This window comes from Micromys minutus, assembly GCF_963924665.1.
Source record: "Micromys minutus genome assembly, chromosome: 10".
NCBI lineage: Eukaryota > Metazoa > Chordata > Mammalia > Rodentia > Muridae > Micromys > Micromys minutus.
The window spans coordinates 52,932,940-52,950,097 of record NC_137979.1 but is presented as its reverse complement, the minus strand read 5'-3'; the positions used below and the strand labels follow the sequence as shown (position 1 = coordinate 52,950,097).

At 48.4% G+C, this 17,158-nt stretch overlaps 1 protein-coding gene across 2 annotated transcripts; it reads right to left on the bottom strand.

Moving 5' to 3' along the window:
• Positions 1-1,233: 1,233 nt before the first annotated feature.
• Positions 1,234-5,423, bottom strand: LOC308426515 (UPF0450 protein C17orf58 homolog; the record flags this gene model as incomplete). 2 transcript variants are annotated; one of them, XM_080924317.1, is made up of 4 exons in its annotated part: positions 1,234-2,004; positions 2,818-3,012; positions 3,110-3,571; positions 5,348-5,423. In XM_080924317.1, the coding sequence occupies 4 exons, from the start codon at positions 5,421-5,423 to the stop codon at positions 1,814-1,816; spliced, it is 924 nt and encodes a 307-aa protein (XP_080780443.1). In that variant the 3' UTR covers positions 1,234-1,813. The 2 variants fall into 2 exon arrangements, with proteins under 2 accessions (XP_080780443.1, XP_080780442.1); XM_080924316.1 differs by having other exon boundaries at positions 2,818-3,009.
• Between the last annotated feature and the right edge of the window lie 11,735 nt (positions 5,424-17,158).

Sequence of the window (17,158 nt, the reverse complement as noted above, 5' to 3'; positions counted from 1 at the left end):
ACTAGACTCCAGTCGGGGCAAAAGCAGCAGGATTCATAACAACTATTCAAGCTCTTGCTGCCCTTATCTGGAACAGGCTCGCACGTAACCCAGGCTGGCCTCACATACGTAGCCAAGGGTGACTTTGGTTATACTCTGCCCAAGTGCTGGCAGTACAGGCTTACACCATCATACTTAGCATTCCAAAGAAAAAATATGTTAAAGAATTTGGACACATTTCATCTTTGAAAATTTCTTAATAGACCTTAAACAGGGGGTTTGTGATACAGAGAGTTTGCAAGATCCTTTGTTCATCCCAGGAGCTTCGAAGGTATGGAGCCAATCTGGCTTCCATAGCAAGTACCAGCCAAAGGCTGCATGTGACTTTTTTCTCAAACCAAAAGATACACCCCCCCGCAAGAAAAAAGTCCCTTATTCATGCTTTACCACAAAATAGAACCCTCTGTTTTATTTACTAGTGTGTTCCCCATGTCTGAGGCCAAGAGGCAACAGTTACTATACTGCACATGGCTCTTCCACCGATATCCCCAGAGAGGCTCTGTGTAGCCCTGGCTGTCCTGGAACTCAGACCCACGCACCTCTGCCTCTCAAGTGCTGGGATTAACTGTGTGCCACCTCACCCAGCGTCTTTCTTGAGACTTTCATGTAGCTTAGGTTGGCCTTGAACTGTGACACACACACACCTTAGGCTCCCAAGTGCATTGCCATGCCTAGCTACACACATTTTGTCATAAGCAATCGCTGCTTGCTTCCCAGTCAGCTTCAGGGTTCCCCTGTCTTTCCTTCGACTGTCTTCATGCATGCCGCCGTTCTTCCTGTGGCTCTGACTGGCCTGGAATTCACAGGTAGCCACCCGCCTCTACCTCACCTGGGCTGGGATTGAAGGGTCATGCATTCTTAGTGGCTATTCAGAGTTCTTCAGTCTAACAGAAATACAAGAAATACAGCTTGATCCTCTGAAAGAAAAGTTAGTATGTCCTTGTGGACTCAAGTATAAAGTCATTAAGCTAGTGATTCAAGATTTTCCACACAAAACAAAATAGTTCCACTAAGATGGCCCATGGAGCTGTCACTGGTGAACAGTGCTTCCAAGGTTTGGGAAGAACATTTGGCCTTTTTCCAAATCTTTAGGATCCCTGAAGCAAAAACAAAAAGCAAGGCCAGGTGCTTTCTGATTTCATGGCAAGATTTACTGCTTTACAAACACAATCATGAGACTACTGGGTCGGAACATAAAAATGACATCAGATACACCAGAAAACGTGTTGGGACCGATGCCGGTTTGGCACAAAACAGGTTATTGGGAGCAGGGAGCCATAACAACGCACAGGGGCTTGTGTTTTGGTACACAGGAACACACCTTGAATGATGTTTTGCTTGAATTAGCCCTTGAAATGTATAATCTTCTAACTTGGCTGGCCTTTGATCTATATGACACTTCATATGTAAATGACTTGACTAGGAGGCTTACTATCCGGGTGTGGAATTTAAAACTCGATGCTTTAAATACAAAATCTGGCTTGACACATGATAGATACTATTCAAAGTTGTATATTTAAATTCGAGAAATGTTTTGTGAACTGTCTCTACTGGGGGGAAATGTATTAAATTAAAATAACTTAAAGACAGCAAAAGTGGTGTGATCTGTTGACCCAGGGGTCTTGAGGAGCCTTCCCACTGTGCCTTGGGAGCACACCTTTCGGCATTCTGTCAATAAAGTGGCAGCTGCTCACGTAGTTCATAAACTGTGGGGCTAGTTTCACAGAAGCCTCCCACCATGGGAACTCCGACCACAAGTGCCAAGTTGGCCTGATCAGATGCACTGGGTGTGGGTGGCACCTCGAACTTGCCACTCCCGCTTCCTGTTAAACCTCTTCACGTAGCTGCTGCTACCCCGGATGAGCCCGTCTCCTGGACGCAGGCGCCCTCTTAGGACCTGGAGCAAAGCACTGGGGAGCTGCCGTCTCTTATGGTAGATGTGGCCCATCACAATATACCTGCTTCCTGAGAAGAAGCATAAGAAATGGTGTCATTTAAATGCCAAGAAACAATGAGAACTGAGCTTGAATCTCCGTTCCCTTGCTGTGCTTGTTACAACTTATCTGACCCACCGGAAACAATGAAAAACTGTAGAACAGGTAACCTGCAGACAGGCAACGTTTCAGAACAAAGCATTCTTCCAAGACCATCTCTAGGAAGAAGTGCGACTAGGTATCCCCAACACCGCCACCGCTCAACTCAGTGTGGACAGAAGCCCCTAGGCACCCTTTTGAAAGTAGTGTTCAGTAGTCAACCTAGGTATCAACAAATCGGTGTTTGGGGGTTTGTTTTGAGGTCTTTTAGCCAAAGCTGGCTTTTGGGGGAACAACCTTGAACTTCTGACCCTTCATGCTTCCAAACCGCTCCTGGTACTGGAGTTCCACTATCACTGCTGGTCTGTTCTGTGCCAACCAATGTTGTCACCTTTATGAGAGAGCCGGAAATGGTGCTGTCATCTAAACTCTTATTGGTTAAACTACTGTCCCACGAAGGAGCTGGGATTGAGCCCCACCATGTGTTAAGACTGAAACAGGAGGATTACCATAAGTTCCAGGCCAGGCTCCATATCAAGAGCCTGTCTGGAAAACGACAAATTCTGGGAGTGTAACTTTTGGCGTGCTTGTCTGGCATGTGTGAAGCCCTGCTCAATTCCTCGACTTTGAAAAGGGGGTTGGGTAATGGGGTGATCAAAAGAAGCTGAGCTGCAGCACTCAGGTCCCCAATAGCAGTATAAAGAACACGATGAACTGGCCTTTTTGGGGGGCAGGGTTTCGATACCGGGTTTAAATTCTGGACATGGCTTATGGCAACTGGAGGAGTCCAGGGCTAGTATCTGCACGCGGAAGAAAAAGCCATCGGGAGTGATGTACAGGCGGCTCATCTTGTACAGCCCGTCGGGGTCCACCAGTAGGGTCACCAGGCGCATGCCCGCGCCCAACACGTCCACGTCGTGCACGATTCCGTTCACGGCTGCTTTGGAAAAACAGGATTTGGAGGAAAGCATTACAGCTAGCGAGCGCCAGGACCGGGACGGGCGCGCGGGCTTCGCGGGAGGGCGCCGAGCGCTCACCGAATTCGCTGGCGCAGTAGGCCTCGCGCTCGTCCGCGTCCGCGCTGCAGGCGCGCGCGCAGGACTGGGTCTCCGGCTCCCCGTCCTCGGGTGACAGCGCCTGCGGGGTTCCGGAGGGCTGCGCGGCGGCGCGCGGCCGGTTCGGGTGGGCGGGGCCGGCGGCGCGCGCGCCCGGGAGTCGCGGGGCCCGGGCGCGCGCGCGCCGCGGGGAGTCCTCGGGCGGGGACGCGCGGTTCTCCGCCTGCGCGAGGCGCGGGCCCGGAAGCCCCGCGGGCGCGCGCACCGCATCCCGGAAGCCGGCGCGGTTGTCGGCGGGCGGCGCGGCCTTCCGGCGCCGGGGGTCGGGCCAGGCACGCGGTCCTGCGTAGGCGGCGCGCGGGCGGCGCGCGAACTCGGGCAGCGGCTGCGCGCGCGGCCCCGGCGTCGCCCAGGCGGCGGGCTTTCGGGGCGGCGGCGGCGGGGCTGCGGGAGAAAGTGAGGCAGTGAGGCCAAGGGAGGCGCCAGGGGAGCGTCGGAACAGTAGCTGCCCGAGCCCTGCGCAGAGGGACTACTGCCGATCGATAGCAGCAGGCCTCGGCAGGAGGCTGGCTGCGAGTTCGAGGACAACCTGAGCTATGGAGTCAACCTATCCAAAGAATAAACAAGTAAATCCAACATTGGTGCTAAAAGGCCTAGGGGTATTATATTGTTAAAGAACTACCTATAGCTTTTCAAATTACGCGGTCTTCTCTTTATTCTGGAGCTAAACAGTTCAGGTAGCATTAAACTTCTGTACCCTTCACACACACTCTCTCTCTCTCTCTCTCTCACACACACACACACACACACCTTTTTGCTATTTACAGTTCGTTGAGAAAGTACCAAGTGCAAGCCCCAAGGGGAAGTGTCTCGAATTACAGGTTTCTCCTAATTGTTTAAGCGCCCCTGACAACAGAACTATTTGGTTTTCCCTTCAGTGTTTACACTGTCCTCTCGGTCTAGCATCAAGCCTTTGTGAGTGGATTTTTATCTGGCTTCTTAGACACCACTTAGTAATACACAACAGCTTAGAAAGAGTTTTAGAAGCTTGGCTGGGAGGCAAAGGCCTTCGGGTAAGTATAAAAACATACTTTAGTTCCATTACCCCTCCCCATTAGAAAAATCTCCCAAATATCATGACACCTTTAAAAAATTTATTAATGATTTTCTTCAGCTCTGCATACAGGTCGGTGCACAGACTTCAGCCGGCTTGAAATCTGGGCAACTTTGCATGTCCAAGTACACAATCTCACCACCTCCCAGTGCCCCTCCAGCCAGCCGAGCACAGCCCACAGCCTGCTTTCTCTCCGTTTGCATTAAAGAGCTTGTTCTGCCCCCTTGCAGCTTTGACAGCGCTTCATTTGTAATGCTGCATCTTGCCAAAAGAATAATCTTGAAAACTCAAGCTTTCCGCCAGCAGGAGTGGCTAGTTACACAGTTCATGTTTTTGCAAAGCCATTGGATCTGGTTCCCTATGTTAAACCTGCGCACCATGCACAGCCGAGTAAAGTTCTGGTGACTATCCAACTCCCGATCAACTGTTGACCTCAGCTGCTTCCCCACTAAACCGCCATCTGTTGTCATGGAAAACAGTCTGATATGGGGTTAAAAGCTACTGAAGTCATTTAATTTCCATGTGGGGAAAAAAAATGACCTAAAATAAATGGCTCGGTTAGGAGTGGGAGCTATTATCCCCAGAGACCGTGAAAAGAGAGGATAAAAAATCCTAACAATAAGCAAAACAAAAACACCACCTGGCTGAGACCGCCTGATTTGTGCATGTGTGAGATTGTTTGAGTGAGTGTGTGTGTTATCAAGATTCAGGTATACTAGAGGCTATACCAGAGCTGGGAGAGAGGAGAATGCCCAGGGGCTGTCGCACTATCGCTGGCCTGTGCCACCATCCCAAGCCTGGGAGTCTGTCCACAGCGCGCTGCGACCCCTTTTGACACTTTCCCTCCTCCGGGATACAGCTATTTAACATGCAAAGTTTTCTCCAGCCTGCTTGGCTCTCTCGCGTTCCTTTCAGCAGCTGAACCCGCGTCTTTCCTTCAGAAAAGGCTGCCAAGGGACATGAAATATTGGGAGACCCTTGTCGCTGCTCTCTGGCACGCACGCAGACCCGGAGTCGCCTGTCCGGGAGGCTCTGACCCTTGGCTTGTCCCCCCTGCATCTCGCCCCTTTCCCGATCCGCGGGGCGCTACATTTTAGCGACCTCACCTTTTCTCTCCGCCAGCGGGGCTTCGGGGGACCATCCGACGATCAAACAGAGAAGCCAGAGGGCTCGAGCTGTCATTTTTGTAGACAGGGTTCCCTGGGCTGGAAAACGCAGCGAGGGCTTTGGCTCGCTTCCTCCCCCCCCCTTCCACACTCCCACCCCCGTTCATGCTAATGAGGGGCAGCCTTTGGGGAAACGGGCATCGCCGGCTGCACAGACCATTGAAACAAAACGGAGCGGCGGGGATCTCGCCCTCTTTCCGAGGGGGATCGGATGTGTGGTCCGGACTGGGATCTGTGGGCCAAGAGCTGTTGCTCTGGGTGGGTGGTGTGCTTAGGATGAGGTGACAGGCTGGGGGAGAGTCGGGGTTTGGAGGGGGCTGAAGGAACGCGAGTGATGAAATCAACAAATAAATTAGTGCTTAGAATAGCTTGGGCTTGTGGAGGGGAGGGGACTCCGGATGACAAAAAAAAAAAAAAAAAAAAACAAAAAAAACGCATTCCAGAATGTGTGAGGCAATTGCCTGACAAACCAAGTTTGGCAAAGGCCGTTTGACTGTATATGCAATCTTGATATTCAAGAACCAGAAACGGGACGGGGGTGGGGGGTGAGCAATTTTTTTTTCTTGAGAACCCTCGCCTCTGCTCTCCCCCTCCCCTTCTCCTTCCCCCTTTTCTCCCTCCATCCATCCATTGATAACTAGCATTCAGTTGGCCACATTCACCAAGTGTATACTGAATACAGAAAGACTGACAAACCACCTTTCCAATTCTGGGGGCATCTCACTGCTTAGAAACAGGCAGAATTTTTATTTTTTCTAAGAAAAGCAAACTCCTTTCCTGCTTATGTTCAGCTTCCTGACACAGCATCTTACCTCGATCGGTCCGGAGGGAAAGGCCCTTTTCCCTCAGATAAAATAAAACCGTCATTTGTCAAGGGGTGGGGGTGGGGTGATTCGGGTATCACTTCTCCAGAGCAAATCCGAAGCCTCCCGGACCACATCTCGGTCCACGAAACCCAAAGAGAAGCACGAATGAGCCGGTGGGAACGGCTCCGTGGGAGATGCAGAGTTACTGCAGGAAGCCTCGGGGTTCTGCGTCACTGATCCAGGGGCCAGACACGACAGGGCTGTTGAACAGCGTGGAAGCCCGAAGTCTCAGAAACTACAGAGCGGGAACACTCAGGCTGAGAGAGCAGAGCTCCGTCTTCCAAAGGGACTAAGAAGAGGCAGACTGGGTACACAGACCCATCGATTTGTTCTCTGAAGTAGAAGTTCCGAGGCACTTGGCTCAACTTTAGCTGCCAAAAGAATATTCTAGGGAATGTAGCTCACTTAGCAAAATGCCTGCCTAAGATACCTGAAGCCCCGGGTTGGACTGCAAGCACGTCAGAAATCAGGAGTGGTGGAGCATGCCTGCAACCCCAACACTCTGAAGCAGAGATGGAAAGACAGGTTTAAGGACATCTTCAGCTGCATAGGGAGCTCAGACCAGCCTGGGATACAGGGGACCTCTAATCACAGCATATAGTCACAGTTAGTGTCTCCAAAGAAGCAAGGGCTGCCTTTAAAAAAACAAAAGCAAAAACAGGGCCAGAGAAATGGCTCATTGGCTAAGAGAAGCTACTGCTGTTGCAGGCCCATGTTCAGTTCCTAGATGGTCACTCAGCATTCATCTGCTCCATTTCCGGGGGCCCTGACGCTTCTGACTGTCTCAGGCTTCTGCACATGGGCACTGCACATCCATATACTCAGGCCCACACATGCTTCCACATAAACGTAAATGAACATTTTTTTAAAAAATCTAAACTTAAATACAGAAAGCAGGCTGCAGACAGACAGCTTGGAGGGTTTTTAACCATGAGCTCCTAGCCAAGGAGCTGACCAAGAGAGAAACTGCAGACCGGAAGCCCAAAGTGACTCTACTGGGTTCTGAAGGCCGCAGCAAGACAACTATGTTTACCTGACAGGCAATAGGGCGGCTGGGGACAGCTTAGTCTAACACACACAACAACACACCTAAAAGTTCTAACAAAAACAGGTGACAATAGAAATGGAACCAGGACACGATGAAGTGCGGTCTGCAGCTTACCTCAGCCATGTCAGTGCGCTGACTGGGGACCAAACTCATAAACGGAGAAAGGGATGCTTATAAAGGCTCTTGTTTCTTGACATGGAAAGGCTACAAGCAGGATAAGTAGGGGGACAATTATTAATCAGAGACCTCCTGGCAGCTTAGAAAATGCAGCTGAAGGAGGTAAGGGAAGAAAGAACACTCCCCTCACTGAAAACGAGGTGCAGAGGGTGAATTCTCTGTTTCCTTCAAAAGAACAGGGGCTGCTGAGACGGCTCAGCAGATGAAGGTGCTTGCTACCAAGCTGAAAGCCCGGTTTCCAGTTCCCACTTTTGATTCACCCACATTGAAAGGAAAGCATTGACTTTTGCAAGTTGTCTTCTGCCCTCTGCCCTCCATACACATTTATGCCAAGCTCTTATTTAAAGAAGGGTTGGAAATATTGGAGAGATGGCTCAATGGTTTAAGATCACTCCGTTCCCAGCATTCCCTCACAACCATCTGTAACTCCAGTTCCAGGCGAATCTGACGCTACCTTCTGGCCGCCGTGGGTACTGCATGCACGTGATACACACTAGATACGGGGCGAGCAAAATTTGTACACATACAACTTTTAAAAAGACTATGCTCTCAATCCACACCAGCCTGTGTACATAATCCAGTTGTTCCCAGTTGTTAGCTTCATGTTCTGAATATCCAGATTCTCTAACATGATTTTTCTGCCATGCCAAGTGGATTTAGTTAAGCTTTCTCAGTTACAACCACATCTTAGATGTGCCTTCCCAAGACGACATTCAAATCATCCAGATCCGGTTCAGGGGTGTCTCTGGAATTTCACTATGTAAGAAATGTTGTGAATACCCACAACCCACACCCAGAAATATAAAGGCAAAGAGAGTGTCAGGCATCGCCAAGGTTTCTAGAACCTCCCAGAATGGCACCAACTACGCGAACTTCCAACAACCCAAGGCCAGCTCTTGGCCAGTGTGCCTATACGTTTTTGTCCACTAGACACGATGTAGAGTCGCCTGGGCTGAAACAACCTCAATTAAAGGGACTACCTTCTTCAGATCGACCTGTGGGGCATCTGTGGCTCATTGTCTTGATTCATGACTGAGTTTGGAGGGCCCAGCCCACTGAGGGTGGCGCCACCCCTGGGCAACTGGTCCTCAGTTGTAGAAGAAAGCAGGCTGAGCAAGCTTTAGAGAGCAAGAGAGTATCTGTGTGCCGTGCACATATCCGGTATCTGAAGAGTACAGGAAAAGGTGTCGGAGCCCCTTGGAACTCCAGTTACAGTTACGAGATGCCCTGTAGAAGCCTATGAGATGTACTGGGATTTGAACTTGCTTCCTCTAGCAGAGCAACGGGTGTGCTCGACTGCCGGGCCATCTCTCCAGCCCCCAAATACCAGCTTCTTAATGTACAATGAGAACTTGGCAAGCAGATTTCCTGTCTCTAAGGAAGCCGTGCAGGGGGTGGACCAAGCAGGTAACGCCAGCACGAGGAGCTTGAGGAAGGAATAGCCAGCCAGGGGCACATAATAAGTTCAAGGGAACCTTGGAATGTGTAATGAGACTCTTTCAAAAGAAAAGAAAATAGCTTTCACTCCCATTGTCTAACAGCGAGGTGTTTCGTAATGGACCCCGTCGGGCGGAGTCATTCCCGTGTTTGGTATGTTAGGAGCGTGTTGGTTTCTCAAAGCTTCCGGGGTTCACCTGACTTAGTAGTCTCTTTAGCTGGAAGAACCCTGGGGCCTGTTTTCCTTCCCCCTGACAATTTCTGGTATGTGTACCTTCTGCTTGGCAAATATTTATTGAACGTGGATTATAAGCTGGAATTTGCCGACAGATAGAAACTTGGTGGTTTCCTGAACTTTCTGGATCACGCCTACGCGTATGGTAATGAGGCAGCCCTTGTAGGGTCCTCGCCTACCCCCATACTCCAAGATGAGGCTGAGTCACCAGAAAATCGGGACATCTGAAGGATAGGACTTGATAGGACTTGAGCCTTCCTCACAGTCTCTAAGTGGGGAGAAATGAGCTAGAGATAAAGGTTGGTCACATGGCCAGCAGTTTTGTTAGCCACGCCTTCTGAATGGAACCACAGTAAGTCTTTAGACTATAGGAACCCAGTGAAGCTTCTCCCGAGGTAAACCAGTTGTGTAACTGGTGCTCAGAACTCAATTATACTACTCAGGTGGAGTGGCACACACACACTCGGGAGACAGAGGCAGATGGATCTCTGTGAGTTTGAGGCTAGCCTGGTCTACCGAGAGAACCACTGTTTTGGGGGGGGAAATCACTTTTGCTAAAGTCACTGTGTTATCCCTGTCTAAGGGTGTACCTCAGCCGAGAGAGCGTTTGCCTAGCATATACAAAGCCCTGGGTTCCTCCCTCAGCACTCTACACAGTGTGGAGTGACAGACCATGTCCCTGATTTTTACAGGCACCCTCAGAAGACAGCAGGGGGCTCAGAGCAGGAGGGGTAGGAGCTGGAGGTCATCTTGGGCTATGCAGTGAGTCTGAGGCCGGCTGGGTCACAGATGTTTTAAGAAAAAGTCTGTGAAGGGAGTAAGGAGGCAGGGATGAGGGACGAGGAGGAGGAGTGGAGGAAGGAGTTGGGAGGAGTTAGGCTGTGACTGAAAATACCTAATCTCAATCTGGGGTTTCTACCCCACATTTGACCAGATAAAAGACACACACAACCCTTATGTTTATAATAAGCTTAATCAGCACAGGAGCTGGGAAGATGTCTACCGTCTATGCTATCATGTGTCCTAGTCAATAATCCTATCATATGATTTACATGTTTCATCTGGGCTGCTCTTAATTCCAATTAGCTAACTCACATGGCCATCATTAGAAGATTCTTACCTATCCCATGGCGGCTTCTACTCTATACACACACACACACACACACACACACCTCCACCTCTGGTGTAGTCTCCTCTGACCCCAAGCCCCGAAACTCTAAGCCCCGCCTATGTCTCTTCTGTCCAGCTATTGGCTGTCGGCATCTTTACTCGCTAATGAGAAATAACTTGGGGGCAAGGTCACATAGCATCACATGGGTCTACTTGCAGACCCTCTCATCTCCGAGACCACCGGGTCTTGGGGGCCTGCACTTAGCATTACAATATATAGCAACAGACCAAACCTCAACCATTTTCCCCTTTTGTCTAATTAAAAAGGCTCTTCTAGTAATAAACATCAGACAGGAGGAACTGTGGGTCCAAGTACAGCACGGACAAGCTCCAGCTTAAGATCTCCAGAGAGCTTTCTGGCAAGCCAGAGGAAAGGCTTTCCAAAGCTGTGCTTACTGTGGCAGAAGACAATAGATTTTCGCCTTCACCTTTCTGTCAGTGTTAGCCATTTTGTTTCCACACAACACAATGGGAGGAGTTTCCCACAGATCTCTATGCCAGTAATGTCTGTTCTTTTTGTTGTTGCTGTTTGGTTGTGGGTTCTTTTGGGTTTGTTTTGTTTTGTTTTAAGAGAGTTTCTCTGTGTAGCCCCGGCTGTCCAGGAACTCACTCTGTAGATATGGTAGCTTTGGTGCAGGCTGTCCAACTTCTCCTGGCCAGCTTCATCCCACATCTTGACACAGCTTGAACCTGATAGGTCCTTTGTTGGTGTGGACTATGAGAGGGTGCACCTCTATGCCCCGGTGGCTACATACTTTTCAAACTTACCCGTCAAGGCAGCTCTTTATGAACATCTTCATCGTTGGACTATCACCCACCAGGACTAGCTTGAACAAGACCTGCTGCTCTCCCTGAGCAGCCATCTTGATAATTCTTCCAGAAGAGTCTCCATGCACATCTGACTAAACATGCTTTTTTCCTTCCTTCCTTTCTTCCTTCTTTCATCCCTCCCTTCCTCCATTTATTCCTCCTCCTCTTTTCTTCTTCTTCCTCACTCTCTTCCCCCCCCCCTTCTTCTCTTTTTCCTTTTTTAAAAGACATGATCTTGCATGATCTTGGGCCTGACAGTGATGGCACACACCTTTAATCCCAGCACTCCTGAGGCAGAGGCAGGCAGATCTCTGTGAATTTGAGTCCAGCCTGGTCTGCAGAGCTAGTTCCAGGACAGTCAGAGCTGCACAGAAACCCTATCTCAAAAATAAACATAAATAAATAAAACCAAATATAGATAGATAGATAGATAGATAGATAGATTGTATAAAGACAGGATTTCTTGTAGCCTAGGCTAGTCTCAAACTTGTTTTGTAGCCGAGGTTACCCTTGAACTCCTGATCTTTCTGCTTCCACCTTCTCAGTACTACAATTACAGGTATAGGATGTAGAGCCCAGAGAATGGTTTTGTTTGTTGGTTTGGTTTTTCTGGTACTAGAAATTGAACCTGGGGCACCAAGCAGGTTAGACATCTCACCCCTTTTCTACACGGAGTGTTTTGCCTATTTGTTTTTAAAAAAGATTTATTTGTTATTTATCTCTATGAGCACACTGTAGCTGTCTTCATACACATCAGAAGAGGTCATCAGATCTCATTACAGATGGCTGTGAGCCACCATGCAGTTGCTGGGAACCGAACTCAGGACCTCAGGAAGAGCAGTCTCACAATGTAGCCGTGGCGGGCCTTGAACTCCTAAACATTCACCTGCTTTTATCCCCCACCCTGACCCAGCTTTTATTTCCACATACTACATGAGCATGTGGGGGTCCAGACAGTTGTGTTCTTACCCATAGAGTAGGTGCTGGGAACTGAACCCTGGTCCTCTACAAGAGCAGCACGTGCTCTTAACTGCCAAGCAGTCTCTCTTGCCTCCTATTTCATTTTACTTTTTTGTTTGTTTTTATGTTTTTAAGATTTATTTATTTCATGTCTGAGTACACTGTAGCTGTTTCTCCAGACACACCAGAAGAGGGCATCAGATCCCATCACAGATGGTTGTGAGCCACCATGTGATTTCTGGGACCTGAACTCAGGACCTCTGAAGGAGCAGTCAGTGTTCTTAACCACTGAGCCATCTCTCCAGCCCCCTTGTTTGTTTTTAAAGACAGGATTTCTTTGTTTTGTTTTTGTTTTAAGAGAGTTTCTCTGTGTAGCCCTGGCTGTTCTGAAAGTCACTATGTAGACCAGGCTGGCCTCGAACTCACAGAGATCCAATCTCTGCCTCTCAAGTGCTGAGATTAAAAGCATACACCTCCACCTACCAGCTTTCTGGCTCCCTTTATGATGGTGAGACAGGGTCTTACCACGTAACCAATGCTTCCCTCGGATTCGTTGTACATGCCAAGTTGTAGGAGGAATGGTGGTAGCTGCATCTGCATACACTCAGGGGTTTGGGGTGGGGTGGGGGAGAGCCTCAAAAGTAACTCTTACATGAGTACCTAATTGAATACTGCCTGAGTGAGCAAGAATAATTGCTGCCGGACAACACCAACCAATGGGGAACTATTGTTTAGAAGAGATGCTTTCTTGGGACCAATGAGGCACAGAGGGAGGGTATTGAAGGAACTTGCAGATGAGCTTGCTGTGGCATTTCTCACCTGCTCCCAGAGTCTGTGTCACTGATTCTGCGCTGCTCACCTCCAACCCACAAGGGCGGCCTGGTCTTTGTAGTACCACAGTGTCTCCAAGGTCCTCAGACTTTCAGAGATGGCCTGGCTATTTCTTTCTTTCTTTTTTTTTTTTTAAAGATTTATTTATTTACTATATATAAGTACACTGTAGCTGTCTTCAGACACACCAGAAGAGGGCATCAGATCTCATTACAGATGGTTGTGAGCCACCATGTGGTTGCTGGGATTTGAACTCAGGACCTCCGGAAGAGCAGTCAGTGCTCTTGACCACTGAGCCATCTCTCCAGCCCCCTGGCTATTTCTTAATTTGGTGTGGAGAGGCTACAAGTAAGGGGACAGTCCGGGGACAGTCATTAGCCAGAAGGTCACCTGGCAGGCAGCAGAAATTTCGGCTAAAGGAGGTGGATTATTGCTCCCCAGCTGGAAGGAAATACAAAGGAGCGAATTCTCTGTTGCCTTCAGGCTCCTTTCCAGGGCTGCTGGGGTAGCGCACTCACCACCAAGGCTGCAGACCTGGGTTCGAAGGCCAGGCCCACGGCAGAAGGAGGGCAGGGATTCCCGAAGAGCATCCTCTGGCATCCACATGGGTGTCATGGTGTGTGTACGCGCCCCTCCCAAAATAAAGAGATAAAGGAATATGAATAAAGCAAATTCAAGGCCAGCTGGGTTCATAAGGGAGACCCCATATTAAAACAAAGATGAAGGAAGTGTTTAGCTCATGGGTAGAGCCTAGAAGTGCCCAGGGCCCTCAGTTCCATCCCCAGCACCATAAAAACAAACACCAGAAGATTGTGGGGTTCTGGATTTATTGAAAAAGAGTAACCTATATTTAAATTTTTAAAGCATGTAATAAAATACATGTGTTTAACATCATTCCATAATACACTGCATAAATTATGTATATATGCACATATGTGTAGAATAAAAATCTGGAAATTAATATGTCAAAATATACTGCTTATTTCTAGACAATAGCATCATAATTGTTTGCTCAGCCATAACATCTAATTTTTAAAAAAGATTTATTTATTATATATAAGTACACTGTAGCTGTCATCAGACACACCAGAAGTGGTCATCAGGTCTCATTACAGATGGTTGTGAGCTACCATGTGGTTGCTGGAATTTGAACTCAGGACCTTGGGAAAAGCAGTCAGTGTTCTTAACAGCTGAGCCATCTCCACCAGAACAGTGTTTTCTCTTCTTAGTATTTCTCCCTTGGACACAAGGGCCTCAGGACCCATGGAGTTCTGTGTTTCCAGTGGCAAATGAAAACATTCTTCTACTGGTTGTTTAGTTGTTAGAGATGTTACTCTGTTGCCTATCACTGTGTAACAAGTTATATTAACATTCTGCAGCCTTAAACAGGAAGTGTATTCTAATTCACACATTCTGTGAGCCAGGAATCTGAGGTGGCTCCAGAACATGCCAACTCGCCTAGCATCTTAGCGTTGTTCCACGAACGGCAGCACATAGACCAAGTCTTGCAGGCAAAGATTGATCCAGACCCAAGTACAGGTCAGCCGGGTACCCCCAGGCTCCAGCCATCCCCACCCCCACTCCCCCATCTCCCCAACCCCCACTCCCCCATCTCCCCAACCCCCACTCCCCCATTTCCCCAATCCCCACTCCCCCATCTCTCCCACCCTCAACTCCCCACCACCACCCCCCCCCCCCGCCTCCCCACTCCCGCCACAGCCAGTCTTACACTAGGCATTGTTTGGTTTGAGGGGGGGGGTGTAACCTTCACCTTGGAGTTGCGCCCTCTGCTGGCCATTCCTGAAATCTGCAGCCATGAGCCAGCCTCCTCTCCAAATCCTGATTCACCTGCCTTTGGCTTGAAGGCTTTTGGGTGTTTCCCCGATTCGCTGTTTAATGTGTGTGGTTAGATTCTCACCCCCTTTGTTGTTTCTATTTAATTACTAACAAGGAGGCTGGAGAGATGGCTCATCCCTTAAGAGATGAGAACACAGAACCCAAGTTCAATTCCCAGCACCCCAGCACCCACACGGCAGCTCACAATAGTCTGTAACTCCAGTTCCAGGGGATCTGCCACCCTCACACAGATACACATGCAGAACACCAATGCACATAAAATAAAAATAAGTCATTTTGAAAAAGAAAATAAAATCGGGGGGGGGAATTACTAAAAATGACATCTTTGCTGTCATTATAAGCCTAGAGATTAGAATCTATTTATTTATCTCTAATTTTTTTAGGTAATGGCTCAGCCTGTACACCAGGCTTACTAAGTAGCCCAGGCTGATCTCATACTCTCAGTAATCCACCTGTCCCGGCCTCCTGAATGCTGGGGTTATATGAATATAGCACAATGATGTCTGTTTTATGCAGTGCTTGGGGCAGATTTCAAACACAGAATTTGTGTATAGGCAAGCATGATACCAACCATACCCTGAGCTCTTTGAAATACAATGTTGAAAACTAGTATTGATTTTAGTTTACTATGGTGACACACATTTGTAATCCCAGCACTCAAGAGGTGGAGGCAGGAAGCTCAAGCCTGGTGACACAGCAGGTTGGAAGCCAGCCTGGGCTACGTAAGACTACATATACAACGAAACAAAACAAGGGCTCTGGAGAGATGGCTCCTTGGTTAAGAACACTGACTGCTCTTCCAGAGGTCCCAAGTTTGGTTCCCAGCAACCACATGGCTCACAACCATCTATAATGGGATCCAATACCCTCTCCTGGTGTGTCTGAGGACAGTGACAGTGTACTCATATACATAAAATAAAGAAAGTTTAAAAAAATGACAAAACCCAAGCAAAGTCACTGGTCACTTGGGAAAAGGCTCTGGTTGGAGTGAGAACAGGAGAGGCTTCCCAAGCCAGGGAGTTACCCGTCACCAAGGCTGAAAGCTGAATCTGATTCCCAGGTCCCATGTGACATAGAAAACCAACCCTTGAAAGTTGTTCTTTGGCTGGGCGGAGGCAGCACACACCTGATCCCAGCACTCAGGAGGCAGAGGCCGATGGATCTCTGAGTTAGAGACCAGGCTGGTCTACAGAGCAAGTTCTAGGACAGGCAGGGTTACACAAAGAAACCCTGTTTCAAACAACAAAACCCAAAACCAAGTGAACAACAAAACAAAAAAGAAAGAAAAAGAAATTTGTTTTCTGATCTTCATCCTGGCATACAATTTCTTCTCCTGTAGACAAATAAATGTAATCTGAGGATGATAATGACCACCAGGTAAAGACACTCCACAAAGGACGAGAACCAGCTCCCTTTGATCATTCTTTTACCACCTCCTATAAACTGTAAACATGCCCCCCACTCCACACACACATTGCAGGATATTTGATCACACTGTGAGCCCCAAGATTGTGTGATTTACTTTAAAAAAAAAGTTTCTAGTTGTTGTGTGGCTCAGCCTTGGCACACAACTTTAATCTCCCTGACTGCAATACAGGCAGGCCCTTAGCACACACCTTTAACCCCAAACAGTGAAGGTAAAATTAGTTTGTAGAAGGAAGTGCCAATGTTTGAAAATGACTTCTAATTGAGCGGCAAAGTGACGAATCAGAGAAAGACATGCCCAGCTGTCGTGAGAAGAGAGGAAAAAGAGGCTGCTTAAGAAAGAGCCACACGGACAGGAAGACGAAGGTGGTTTTGCCAGGAGAGTTTTATAGAGACAGGTTGAAGAGAGAAAGAGTTGAACACAGGCGGAGACAGGATGAGAAGGAGCCAGAGAGTCGGAACAGACTGCTAGAGTTAGTTTGAGGCCACGCAGAGCAGTTCAGTCAAAGGTTGAGAGAGAGAGACCAGATGGAATCAGCCAGTGTGGAGAGGAGTTTGAGCCAAAACTGCTGAGTTGAAACAGCCAGCTAGAGTTCAGAAAGAACTAGAAAATGTGGGCTTATTCAGCAGTAAGTCTCAGAAGCTGAAAGCATTCTAGGTCTACATAGGATTATGTGAAGGCTTCCAGGACTAGGCCTAGGTTAGCAGAGGCTGTAAGCCTCCAAGATGACAATTCATTAGGCGAATAAAATATGCTTTTACACATATACATCTCTCAGATATATAGGAAATTGGAGGGCTAGTGAAATTGCTCAATGGTTAAGAACATTTCTTGCAAAGGACCCAAATTCAGTTCCTCACATAGCAGCCCACAACCATAGGATCTGATGCCCTCTTCTGACTGCCGAGGGCACCAGGCATGTGTGTGGTATGAT